The sequence below is a fragment of the Eurytemora carolleeae genome, unplaced genomic scaffold (assembly GCF_000591075.1).
Source record: "Eurytemora carolleeae unplaced genomic scaffold, Eaff_2.0 scaffold70, whole genome shotgun sequence".
Classification (NCBI taxonomy): Eukaryota; Metazoa; Arthropoda; class Copepoda; order Calanoida; family Temoridae; genus Eurytemora; species Eurytemora carolleeae.
Genome location: NW_019396054.1, coordinates 272,721 through 286,883, shown reverse-complemented (window position 1 = coordinate 286,883; position 14,163 = coordinate 272,721). Strand labels below are relative to the sequence as shown.

Genomic DNA, 14,163 nt, shown 5'->3' with positions numbered 1-14,163 from the left:
ATTATTATTATTAGTATTATTATCTAACTCTTACATCTATTCCAGGAGTTCCACTGAATCCTTGAACCCCCATCTCCCCCCTGGCCCCCTTCTCCCCCCAGGACCCATACCGTCCCTGGTCACCCTTCTCTCCCTTTGGTCCAGGAGGTCCATCAGGACCAATATCTCCAGGTGGTCCCTCAGGTCCGCGAATACCTGGAGTCCCGGGCCAACCTGGAGTCCAACATTAATTATTCATTAAATTGAATAACAACTTAAATGACAAAAAAAATACAAATTAGGTTTTTAAGAGACTGTTTGCGTAATTTGAAGATTTACCTGCTCGAGTAACGAATTCACTTTTAAATGAGCAACAATAAGGAATTCATTCTCGTTTTTCTGGAAAACTTTTAAATCTCTGACAACTGCTGTCACTTAAAATTGCTTTGACAGTCCCTTTAAAACTCTGACAACTGCTGTCACTTAAAATTGCTTTGACAGTCCCTTTAAGCCGAAGACGAAAAATTATAAATTGATGACTTAATAAAACACGAGAAAATGAGAATTATTGGATCCCTAATAGTCCTTTATCCCCGGGACACACACACCATTCTTCACGGGGCTTACAACCCTTGCAGGCCTAAACAAAACCTGATAAAAGCAAACTTTGACTTTAAATGTATTGCAATATCTGGGCTGTATTGTATAAAAACAAAATCATCAATATCATGAATATAAAATGAGTTTGTTTAAAGGAATTGATTCTTTGTAACAAACCTATATCTTTTCAACCCAGTGCAGTAGACCTTTGATATTTCAATCTATGAAACATATTAGATTAAATAATCCAAGCTTGAAATATCAAAGGTTTACACCAACCGGTTGCAGAGATATAGGGATTAGAACATTTGAGTTTGTGGCAAGATCCTTTCTCCATAAAACTTCAGTATACTTTTTTTGAAAGTTTTATAAGTTTCTATTGCACAGAAACTCAAATTTTTTAATCCTTTTATGTTTCCATTTTAAACTATAAATTTTGGTAGATCCGTTAGTAGTAGTTTGAAATATCAGGGAATTATAATAACTATTTATAACACTCTTATTTTGGTTCGCTAAAGCTCGGGACAAAATTAATTCTAAGAAGGTTTGAACTTTCTCGAAAAAGAGAAAATTTATGTTCAAAAACTTTAGCACGTCGCGTCAAAATAATAGTGCTATGAGTCTATAGGTAATTTTGAAACGTTTGTGTATTTGTCTTATTTTAATGGCTATAGAAATAAGCTTTAAAACAAAGCAGAAGTCAAGATATAAAGTTGATTTCAATTTTATTTTCATTTCAAGTGAAAACAAATATTTGGAAATATCCTACATTAGTTGGATACAATCCGGGAACCAATCAAAACTTTATAGCACACCTGCTATAATGTATAGCTAATTTAACTTTATAGCACGTTTATTATAAAATTCATGATGAAGTGAGTAAGAATGATAAAGTGCACAATAGTTTCATATAGAACTATTGGATTTATCATAAGAGCTTAAGGAGAGAAATCAGTTTCTGACTAATGATGAAAAGTAAGACAGACAATTATAAAGAAAGTAGACAGATAGATAGAACGACGACAGATAGATAGCTTAAGACAGACAGATAGATAGACATAAAGAGATTATAAATGAAATGTTATAATCACCAAACCTCTCTCAGTTTGGTCGATCTTCTTAAAACGATGTAGAGGTTTGGAAGGGAAAACCAAGAAGAAGAACAAGGGAAGAAAAAATAAGTAAAGAGAAAAGAAGGAAAAATTAAATAAAGAGAAAAAAGGAAAAAAAGAAATAAAGAAGGATAAAATAAAGAGATAAGAAGGATAAAATAAAGAGATAAGAAGGAGAAAATAAAGAGATAAGAAGGATAAAATAAAGTGATAAAAAGGATAAAATAAAGAGATAAAAAGGATAAAATAAAGAGATAAAAAGGAGAAAATAAAGAGATAAGAAGGATAAAATAAAGAGATAAGAAGGATAAAATAAAGAGATAAGAAGGAGAAAATAAAGAGATAAGAAGGGAAAAAGTAAATAAAGAGATAAGAAGGAGAAAATAAAGAGATAAGAAGGGAAAAAGTAAATTAAGAGATAAGAAGGAGAAAATAAAGAGATAAGAGGAAGAAAATAAAGAGATAAGAAGGAGAAAATAAAGAGATAAGAAAGGAAAATGTAAATAAAGAGATAAGAAGGAGATAATAAAGAAATAAGAAGAAGAAAATAAAGAGATAAGAAGGAGAAAATAAAGAGATAAGAAGGGAAAAAGTAAATAAAGAGATAAGAAGGAGAAAATAAAGAGATAAGAAGGAGAAAATAAAGAGATAAGAAGGGAAAATGTAAATAAAGAGATAAGAAGGAGAAAATAAAGAAATAAGAAGAAGAAAATAAAGAGATAAGAAGGAGAAAATAAAGAGATAAGAAGGGAAAAAGTAAATAAAGAAGGAGAAAAGAAGGGAAAGTAAGTCAAGAAGAAGAAAAAAAGGAAGAAAGAAGAACAAGAAGAAAGTAAGGAAAAAAGAAGGAAAAAGAAAATCAAGAAGAAAAAAGAAGGAAAAAAGAAAATTAAGTAGAAGAAAAGATGGGGATGTGGAGAAGAAAGAGGAAAACAAAATAAAAGATCGTATTGCATATTGAGAGACTGGTAAGTAAGTAAAGTAAAGTAAGAAAAAATTAAATAGAAAAATTACTAAAAAATAACACAAAGAAAGCGAAAGAGAAAAGAAAGAAGGGGAGATGAGTAGAGAAAAATTAAGAAGGAAAAAAATCAAATCAGAAAAATATAAGAAAAGGGAGAAAAGGGAAGATAAAAGAAAACAAGGAAAAATGGGGAGATATTGAATGTAGAAAAAAATGGAGAAAAGTATAGGAAAAAGGGAAAATTTTAAGAGAAATATTAAAGATTGAAACAGAAGATAAAGGAGAAAAGGAAAGATTTATGAAAAAAAGGTAGTAGGGGGAGGATAAATTAGAAAAGGTGGACAAGAGAAATATGAAGATTAAACGAAAAACAGGGGAGAAGGTGGAGAGGAGAGTAAAAGATAGAAAAATCAATGTTAAAATCTTCTCATTTCGATTTAATCGAACTCGTTAATCGATAAAGACTTGATTCATTCACTAATTTCAACAATAATACAAATCTAATCTCTGTAAGTTTAATAATTGTACAAAACTAAGTTTAATAATTGTACAAAACTAAATTTAATAATTGTTTAATAAGTCTATAATCAATTGTTGTACAAATCAAACATCAATAATTGTACAAAATAAATAACACTAATTGTACAAATCAAACATTAATAATTGTAAAAAACAAACAGTAATAATTTTGTACAAAATATTGATCAATAGTTAAACTAAACCACAATTAATAGTTTTACAAAGCCAAGAGCAATAGCTGTACAAAATCAAGATTAATTGTTGTACATAACAAACCTCAATAGTTTTACAAAGCCACGATCAATAGAATTGTTCACAAACAAGATCAAAAGTTGTACATAACCAGGATCAATAATTGTACACAACCAAGACCAATAATTGTACACAATCAAGATCAATGATTGTGCACAACCAAGATTAACAGTTGTACACAACCAAGATCAACAGGTGTACACAACCAAGATCAATAGTTATACACAACCAAGATCAATAATTGTACACAACCAAGATCAATAGTTGTACACAATCAAGATCAATAGTTTTACAGAACCAAGATCAATATTCGTACAAAACTAAGATTAACAAATGTACAAACCTTGATCAATAGCTGTACAAAACAAACATCAATACCTTGATCAATAGTTGTACAAAACAACAATTAATAGTTTTAAAAAGCCAAGATCAATAGCTGTTTAAAACCAAGATTAATAGCTGTACATAACCAAGCTTAAAAGTTGTAAAAAACCAAGATCAATAACCGTACAAAACCAAGATCAATAATTGTATAAAATATGATTTAATTGATGTAAATTCCTGTAATAACAATAAACTAAACTGAATTAGATGTAATTATTTTGTGTTTAATTATGAAGTTTAGAATAATTGAATATTAAACGTATTTGCCTAATAACTCAGAAATTAAACTGATTATGAAATACACTTTAGCATGCACTGTAATGAAGGTACATATTATGATTATTCTGTATTTGCATTTTTCACCCTTTACTCTATAACATACTGCATTCTATTCTTTATTACGTTTTGCATTCTATTCTGTTCTACATACTGAACTCTATCCCTTATTATATATTGCATTCTATTGTTTAGTACTTTCTGCATTCTATCCTTTATTATATATTTCATTCTATCCTTTATTATATAATGCATTCTATCCTTTTTTACCTACTGCATTCTATCCTTTATTATATATTGCATTCTATCCTTTATTATATATTGCATTCTATCCTTTATTATATTTTGCATTCTATCCTTTTTTACCTACTGCATTCTATCCTTTATTATATATTGCATTCTATCCTTTTTTACCTACTGCATTCTATCATTTGTTTATTATTGCATTCTATCCTTTATGTTTTATTATCATTCTATTCTTTTTAGCTACCATGCATTCTATCTATATTATTATATTATTATATATAACATTCTATAATTTTTTACCTACTACATTCTATCCTTTATTATATATTGCATTCTTTCTTTTTTTCCTACTGCATTCTATCTATATAATAAAACAAGACATTCATATCAGGGAATAAGAATAAAGGGAAGGGAAACGGCGCTGGTCTGGAATGAGAAAGCCAGTCGCACTGCTTTGCAGACGAATTCGTAATAACAGACGCACAGGTTGTTTACATATATCAGAACTTATTTTTACTCTTTAGATTCATGAGTTTGTTTACATATATCAGAACTTATTTACTCTTTAGCTTCATGAGTTTGTTTACATATATCAGAACTTATTTACTCTTTAGATTTATGAGTTTGTTTACATATATCAGAACTTATTTACTCTTTAGATTTATGAGTTTGACTAATTGAAATGAGCATTCATTTTGAATTTTTTTTAAATGTTCTAGAAGTGAACTTTTATTGAGGTTTAAATAAGATACTTGTATATGTGTATAATCCCAAATTAAAATGTTAAAAATTATTCTTTTTGGTATCTTTTGCTAAAGTAAATATTTTTAACTATTTAAAAGAAAATATAACCAACATCTAAAGTTTTTTTTAAGCCTGTAAAAGACAAAAACATACGCATTTTTTGTGGTATACTAAGTTCTTATAACATCATTTTTTGAATAATCATCTCTGAACCCCGAAAATGGAACCTAGGATTGACAGGGATTTTCTTAAATATTTCCGAATCAGGCCATTTCTGCATTATAAGCAGAGAATTGCACCTTCACCCCTCCCCTACCCATTTCTTTTCTCTACCTTGTCCTTGTTATGTCGGATACTTGAACTCTTTCATTATGATTAAACAATTGCTCTCCTATATAGGATACATGAGCTACATACATGGGTACCCTAAAAAGACGACTGTACGGAAATTATACTGACTATTTCCTTCAATAAATTCTTGATCCCCTGCAACCGTAAACTTGTTTCTTGCTTATCCAAATCATTGAATAATCCATTAAAAACTATATTAAAGGTAAAAGACTTAATTTAACATTCGGATCGTCATATTTTCGAGTCGTCTTTACTCTTTTCAGTCTTATCCATTGTGGAAAACCCTGTATATACACCATGTAACAAGGTTACCCTCAAAGGATAAGAAATTAATGACGACCTGAAACTCTTAAAAAAGAACTATTTGAAGGTTAGTTAAGGTTTCTGTCTTATTATTGTATACTAGTAAATTATTTGGCAAGTTTACATAACGCCTACAACCAGGAACGTGATGCATTTTGAACAGTCGTCTCTGAAGTCTTACCCTGTAGTACTAGGCTTTAACCCTGCAAAGGCGTCAAACGCCCCCCCCCCCCCGGTCCGTGTAAAAACTTTTTTGTGACTAAAGCTACAGATCTAAAAACTATATTTTTTTAAAAGCTCATGAAAAATGGATGTAGAAAAATGCGCCACATCTTGATATTTGTTTTTAAAAAAAATTTTTAACATTTTTTAACACTTCTTTTCAACCCCTCAATGAGCTGGTCTTGAAAAATTGGGCTATTAATATGCATTTCAGCCCTATAACTATACTCCACGGCTTTTTTATAGGAGGGGGGGCGTGGGATTCCCCCTAACTAATAAATTTCAATTTTACATTCGATCGTTTGTTCATCGCATATTTTAGAAATTTAAAATTAATGTTTTTTTAAATAACATCATTAAAATGATATACAGGGTTACCCACAAAGAATGAGACTTCAGAGACGATTGTACGCAATGTTTGTTGTCCGTTTTATTGCATTTAGGGTTCCTTGTAGGCCAAAATTGGTTTATTTATTATTTAGTAAACCATCAAGAAACTCAATTAAATGCAAAAATATCAGACTTACAGTCGTCATATCTTGGGTAGTCTTTAGAGTCTCGTTCTTTGTGGGTAACCCTGTATTATAATATGAATTCAAAATGGGGCCTGACTGGTTTAATCATTTTGACATATCACGGATATAAACAAATAATACCAACTTGAACAATAAATGTATTGACATAAAGTGTATTTTAATCCTAAAATGTGTTAATATAAAGTGTATGCTAAGCACAAAAATGTTTTGATGTAAATTGCATTTTAAGTCCGTATGTTGACGGAAAAAATAAATCCAAATTTCAAATTTGGCACAAATGCATTTACCGTTTTTGGGATATTTGAGAAGGAAAAAGTATAAAAATAGTATGGCAGTACGTAGGAGGGCGAAATTAACGTAAAAATCATATTTCAATCAAATCAGATTCATAAATAAATTTTTACTTACCAACTGAATAGAGGCAGGGATGAAAAGTAGAAGGATTAGAACGGGGAAATAAAGTTTTAAAACTAATCTCGACATTGTTCATGATACACCATTAACCTTACTCATATCTTCTCTAAAACAAACTTTTTTCTCGATCTTTCATAATTCAATTTTTATGTAAAATTTAGCATGCAAGGTTTGACAGGATGATAATTAAAATAAATATATATTTTTACAATGATTTCCTGAATTACGAGCCTAGGGAGCCAAGTCCTTCTCCATCTTTCACAATTTGAAACTAAACTCCCGTCATGACCTAATCCTCACCAAATATACCTCCGCTATCCCCCAAAATATAATTCAACATAAATAGACATTATTTGCAATATTTGCCATACCACAGAATAAATATTAAAATAATTCAGAAACAAATATATCAAGATGTTCTTTAAAATTATTTATACAAAATGATTTTTGAAGATGTTTAAGATAGAACTATTTTCTCTTGGCGTAGGAAATATGGGCTGAAGTGTTTGCGAGAAATCTACGAACCCGGGGTTCGCGTGTTTCCGCCCGGTTCTTGAAAAACTAGCGGAGTCCTAGGCAAACTTGAGCAGTTTAGATCTGTAAAGCAGTGTGGAATGGAGTGATATGATTCCCTTGGGTTGGGGTCACAAATATGGCAGGTTTTTAACCCCCCTGGTTGATTTTAACTCCAGTGCTGGGAGAATCAGAACTTTTTAATTCAAGTGAACGAAGATGTTTTTTTCATCTTCAACCCTGAGGCTGGGAGCCCAACAGAAACCGAGAAGGTAAAATTTATAGTTATTTTTTTTCTAACACATTCATTAGATTTAAAAGAAAAAGTAGTTTTAAAATCTAAACTTAAAGGAGACTCCCCACGTAATTTCATATTCAATATGAACACCATTAAGGGAAAGAAATTGAGTCTTTATAACATACTTTAATTTTCAATTTCCTTTGCAACCCACAAATGTCAAACTATGAATTCTGACAGATCAAATAATTTAAGTTTGAAATATCATGGTTTAGACTATCAGATTGGAAAACTTTTAGTTTGTGACAAAGACTTTCTTTGCCGAAAAGAAAATTGCTTTTGAAACAATTAAAAAAGCTCATCAATAATCTTAAAAACATGATTTCTACGTTTAAATTAAAAAAACTCATCAATAATCTTAAAACATGATTTCTACGTTTAAATTAAAAAAACCTCATCAATAATTTTAAAAACATGATTTCTACGTTTAAATTAAAAAAAACTCATCAATAATCTTAAAAACATGATTTCTACGTTTAAATTCTACGAAGTCGCTTAGACTATCTCAGTAGAGTTCTATGGAACGTATTTTCATGTGACCCATGCATCATATAAAGAGGTCCTTCAAACCTTCGATCGTCTAAATAAAAGTGATGTAGATATTCTTGTTTTTCTATCTTAAAATTAATAATTTCCATTTGTGATTTTTCTGTAAGATAAAAATGAATTTTACGGCAGTTTTCAGAATTTAAAAATCTAAAAATTAGAAAAACGAAATCTTTCTTATTTCTCTTCAGGCAAAGGTTAATATCAGATATCGGAAATGTGAATTTATCCCCCATAATTTTGCCCTAAGAGTTGTGATAGGAATTTCCCATAGTCCAACTTTATAAGGCTCATTAGAAAAAATTAGACATCTAACTTTAATAGTTATAGTGTGCTTGGGAGGTTAAAAAAGTTGAAAAGTACGTCGGAAAAAATGTTGAAAAAATATAATTATTGTTTTTGACAAATAATAACATGTGACACTTATATATAATTCATTTTTCAAGGGCTCTTAAAATGAATATATTTTAGATCTGTAACTTAAATAATTAAAAAGTTATGGACTATTTTTGAGTGCTCTAGTTTTAGGTTATTTAATGAGTAAAAACAAAAGCCCCCCCCCCTTCATGTAGGGTTAAATAAAGGGTCAATAGAAATTACTAATTCACTCCAAACTTAAAGGTTAACGAAAACTATTCGCTGTTTTCGACTGTTCCAGAAAGAGTGAATGTATAATGTGTTTATTGAAAATCTATCAGAGTACATGTAAACTACCTACAAAACTAGTATACATTGTGTTCCCCCCCCCTCTCCCTTCTGTATATTAAACATGATAACCTAGTTTTATATATTTAGACCTAGACCTTATATTCATACTTTCAACCCTTCCTTGCAATTTCTGTCATTTATAGTTACAATCAAACTGTGGAACAGGAAGACAACTTTAGACCAAAATTATAAAACATAAAAAAACATCAATTGTGCAGTGCACACAGACCCATTTACTGATTAAGTTTATTTTAAAACTATAAACTGAAAAACCTGTTATCTTTAAAACAACAAATAAAATTGTTTAAATGCCATCTTCCTATTCAACAGTTTAATGGGTCTCACTGTATGCTTTCATAATATTTCTTTAAACTTTCTACAGCCCTTTACCCTTAGATTGACCAACATGCATATAATTTTTGTAGCCATGAATATGATGATTTAAAATTGAATGCAGTGCATGTTTGAGTTTAAACTGCGGAAAAATGCCAAAGTTTTTTCTACATTGAATTTATTCGAAAAGGTTTAAAGCTGAATAAATATGATTTTTAATGATTTAAGAATATTTTTATCATATTCCTGTTTAGTTTATATATATATATATATATATATCTTTGTTATTTATATTGAATTACAAGGAATGAACTATATAATCTCACCAGAAGAAGATGGTTTATCTGGCGTACCTGTCCCGTTTTAGCCGTCTATAGACTATGTATACTGTACAACTTGCCCTAGCTTCCTGTATGCCAGTACGGTACTTCAAATGAACCGGAGTTTAAAGAGCATGGTACTATTTCATGTTAAGTATGTCCGAATCTTTTGTACCTTCATTTTTGTGGCTCCAGCGCCTCAGCTTTCATACGGCTTCTGAACAGGCTAACCTTGGACGCTGAATACCTATAGTGAGAACCAGAAAACTGTGGAATAAGAAGACGACATTAGAGCAATACTTAAGTGTATTTGATGATGTTACTGTAAGCAAATTGTTTTAGTGGTGACTTATTCACTTATTCCGTAAAATGAATCTGTTTACACTGAAATATTGCGGTGGCGCGTGTTTATTGGACTTTTTAAAGAAAACTTAAGTCTAAAAGTCGTCTTCCTGAACCGAAGTTTTCTGATTCTCACTGTATATCGTTTCTGTCGATTATCAATAGAATTAAACTTATTTCATTCAGTTTTCAAAGTTTTTTTCCCCGCACGGGCAGCCGTAGTACATTTGAATTTCCTAGCCGGGTCAACCTTTCCCGTCCCAGTTTGTACTGTACCTTGCTCTATGGACAGGACTAGCCAGTGCAACAAGGTTGACGCGGTCAGACTTTGTGCTTCATAAAGGATGAATTTACGCGTGGACACTGGACATGCGCTGATTTTAATGCGGCTAGAGCAATGCCTGTGTTTTTTTTTACCGAAGATGCTTGCTTTTAAATTATGCCTTCGTAGTATCTACGAATATTATCATTAGTATTTTTTCTATTGATTTTTAAGAATTTAAGAAACTTAAAAAAAAACCTGGTTTTAAGTGAGTGTTCGCGAAAAAACTTGACAAAAATTGAATAGTTTTAGTTTTATTTGATGTATTTGTGTACTTTGAAAAACAAATTCAATATTCGCAAACACTCCTTTTTGATTTTAACAAAGATGTTAAATAAACTCGTTATTAACTAAATGAATGTGAGAACTCATATCAAGTAGATTTTAAATTTTTTAATTGCTTTTTCATTTGACAGAATAAGTTAATCTGCAGTCGATAAAACCTTTAATCCAAATAGAGTTTGTCTGATAAAATTGACAAATTATTAGGTTGAATTGGAAACCAATTCCAATTCTATAAATTTCGACCTGAGAACTTAATAAATACATTTTTCCAAAGTCTAAACGCTGAATAAGTTATAATGAAAACTTTATAAAACTCTATAACGAAGCATAAACATTAATCAAAAGTAAAAAAAAACTTTTTTAATTCATACATCTAAATGACAAAATATATTATCATTATTATTGTTTATGTTAATCAATCTCTATACGTAGAAACTTCTTGTAATAGGCCTGTAAATAGAACTGTAATTACTTTATTCAGAAGTTCAAATTTAGATTCATGAATTTCCAACAATGAAAACAGAATAATGTGCAGAGAGATTCAGAAATATTTGATAAAAAGTAGTTTTACAGATTTTAGTCTCACAGATTTCCCAGATAGAAAATAAGAATGCCTTATTTTAATTTATCTATATTTTTCCCAGGGGCTTGCTTTTACTGGGGGGGGGGGATGAGCCTCCCCTTGTAAAAGGGAAAACGATGTTTTCTAGGGGGGGTTTAAGCTCCCAACAGGAGCATCGCACCTTCCCCATCCGTGGCCAACCCCTGGCATTGAAAAAAGTAAGCCCATCGTACTCAATAACTTAGAATTAATTTTGCAGGTAGAGCAGGAATGATTTGAGAATTTGTTCTGTGAGATGTAATTAGGATCAAATGCCACCCACGCCACGTTCTATCTTTTAAATCGGGGGTTTTCTTATTTTTCATTGAACTGGATCAATTTTTGTATGGCTTCCCATGGATGATTTTTGATATTTCAATTAAAAAAATATATAATAATAATAATAATAATAACATTATTCCTGAAAGTTAGAAAAAAATAGTTTTATGAAAAACATCTTCAAGACAAATATATATTTAGAGTTAGATTAATTAAACATAATAAATGCAAGGTAACCTATCAATAATTTTACTTAGATCTTACAAAATTGGGATCTTAGTCAGAAAAGTTAATAAGCATTTAACACATTGATCTTGATCCGTGATCTTGGAGAATAATAATTCTTATATTGGAGAATATAATTGTAATCTTGAAGAAGATAATTAATTGCGATCTTTGATAATGTAATTGTGAACTTAAAGAAGATAATTGTGTCTTTGAGATATAATTCTGATTTTAGAAAATATAATTGTGATTTTAGAGAATATAATTGTGAACTTTAAGAATATAGTTGTGATCTAATAAAATATAATTGTGGCTATGGAAATCTGATTTATTAAGAATAAAATTCAGATCATATTGAATTTTACAGTAAATTTTAAAGAGTATTTTCTTAGATTTTAAAATTTGAATGATTTATAATATTTTTTAATTTCAGAAACCTTGGTTGGATTCTCCTGGTTATCCTAAGTACATCACACTCGGTAAATAATAATTCTGTATTTTTACATATACAGGGTTACCCCCATACAGATGAGTCTATAATCTATTTATCCCAAGGATATATTAAAGGAACTGTAACCGCAATTTCAATTGACTCTAGCAGCAAAGATGACAATGCCCGATTTACAACGGCACTCTTAAAAGCTTTGTATCATCAAGGTATAAAATAGATATTCATGTTTTTGTATCTTAAGACTGTTTATTTTCATTTGCGTTTTCTCTGCGAAAGTGACTTGCGCATTTCTTGCTTGTAAGAAGCAACGGAGAAACCCACTAATATAAACACTGTTTAAGTCAGAAAAACGACGTTATCCTCCATATTTTTTGATCAAATTAAGGTTTTAAGAATACCGTTATAAATCAGGAATTGACATCTTTGCATGGAGCCGGATAGTCACTTATAAATACGCTTACAGTCCCTTTAAGTATTCTGCCTTAAATATAGTATTTTAATGGGTTATTAAATGATTTGGGAAAGAAAGAAACAAGTTTAAAATTACAGGGAATTATGAATATAAAGAAACAGACAGATAGATTCCGTACAGTCGTCTCTGAAGTCTCATCCTTTGTAGGTAACCCTGTGGATAATATCAGATAATACTGAATATTTGAAAATAGACTTAATCCTCCAACTTTTCAAAATGAGGAATTCAACAAGGAGGTGATTCTTATAATCGTTCAAAAATGTTCTTAAAGGGGAGAGTGGTCGATTATTTCTAATTGTATATTTCTGAACAGAAAATATTTAATGAACATGTTTTGGTTGTTTTAAAAAAAGATAAGTATTCAATCGTTTAGAAAAAATCAATATTATTTAATTTAGAATTGGACGCCATGTGTAATCATATTGGACATTCTAATATCCGGAAAATATTTATAAATCGACTAAAATTAAAAGATTATCAGAAATCAGAACTTTTGAGTTATAAATCTGGGGATCACGCTTTGATCTGCATCTTATGCAGACCTACCGATTAATTTTATTCCTCTTTGATATCCATTGATACAATAATACCCTGTAGAGATTTAAATTTGATTGAGGGATCAAGCCTTGATCCTTAAATCAAAAGTATCCAAACTGGATATTGAAATAAAGTGTTTAAAATTAACATTACTCCAGACAGAAGTTCCGACCTAAGGTTTTCTGGCAAAATGGCGACTTTTCTCATCTATTCTAAACATAGAGAATAGAATATATATTAGAGGGGAATTTACTAGAAAAAAGTGTAAAACGGCCATTTTGTTATACTGTTTCCATACTGCAGGTATACTTAACATATTTATGCTATATAACCTTTTGGGCCCTGGAATATCATTTATAGAAAATCTCAAATTAATATGAACCAAATTATGAAATAGGCTGGTTTCATAATTGACCAATGATCATTTCACATAGACTCGATATGCCTTCCACTTAATAAACGATGATTTTCCGTTATAACCATAAATCAATGATGTTTTTTATTCACCTAATTCATTATAAAGCTTATTTAACAGCTTTAAAAAATTCGAAATTGAAATGGATAGTCTAGGGAACATACTGTACTAATGTACTCTACTGCATATAATTTGTGAACATTTACATGATTTGTACACTTTGAACTCCCTTTCTAATATATATTCTATTCTCTTTGGTTCTTAATTGAGGAATTACGTGTTTTGTCGTGAACACACTCTTTATTAAGATATTTGCAATTCACGAGAACATTTTTAGTCCATTGTGAACCAGTGAATATAAGAACTAATTATCTCCTTCAAAACTCCGGGAAATTTTATATTATCTTTGAAAATAACGACGGAGGCTAAAGAGAATAAAGAATTAATTGAAATATAAACGTCTATAGCGTTCGGAATGTCACAAATCTTAACCAAGATATTCCTCTGAATGCAACGTGATTGTTTTGATCTTTTATGATCCCCTGGCTCCCCTGGCTCCCCTGGCTCCCTTGGCTCCCCTGGCTCCCCTGGCTCCCCTGGCTCCCCTGGCTCCC

At 30.4% G+C, this 14,163-nt stretch overlaps 2 protein-coding genes across 4 annotated transcripts in view; one reads left to right on the top strand and one right to left on the bottom strand.

Annotated features, from left to right (window-relative positions):
• Positions 1 to 19: 19 nt before the first annotated feature.
• LOC111706307 (macrophage receptor MARCO) lies at positions 20 to 7,158 on the bottom strand. Its single transcript, XM_023479152.1, has 4 exons — positions 7,134 to 7,158; positions 6,897 to 7,008; positions 556 to 619; positions 20 to 213 (listed from the first exon to the last, which is right to left on the bottom strand). Exons 2-4 carry the CDS (start codon positions 6,969 to 6,971, stop codon positions 20 to 22), a joined length of 333 nt encoding a protein of 110 aa, XP_023334920.1. The 5' UTR covers positions 6,972 to 7,008; positions 7,134 to 7,158.
• A 327-nt stretch (positions 7,159 to 7,485) lies between these two features.
• Positions 7,486 to 14,163, top strand: part of LOC111706397 (collagen alpha-2(IV) chain) — a 46,355-nt gene continuing 39,677 nt past the window's right edge. For all 3 annotated transcript variants that reach the window (XR_002766235.1, XM_023479272.1, XM_023479279.1), the window contains exons 1-2: positions 7,486 to 7,687; positions 12,108 to 12,153. Coding sequence is in view for 2 of the 3 variants with exons in the window: in XM_023479272.1 (XP_023335040.1) it covers positions 7,635 to 7,687; positions 12,108 to 12,153 (99 nt within the window). In the remaining variant the exon portion in view is untranslated. The remainder of the gene's footprint in view (positions 7,688 to 12,107; positions 12,154 to 14,163) is intronic.

What these genes read in the sequence shown, in the direction of transcription:
- LOC111706307 (XM_023479152.1), bottom strand. Translation starts at nt 6,971, where the DNA reads ATGTCGAGATTAGTTTTAAAACTTTATTTCCCCGTTCTAATCCTTCTA. An exon ending in TCCCTGCCTCTATTCAGTTG is followed by an intron (nt 620 to 6,896) that starts GTAAGTAAAAAT and finishes GGTTTTGTTTAG; the next exon opens with GCCTGCAAGGGTTGTAAGCC. An exon ending in CGGGGATAAAGGACTATTAG is followed by an intron (nt 214 to 555) that starts GGATCCAATAAT and finishes GTTGGACTCCAG; the next exon opens with GTTGGCCCGGGACTCCAGGT.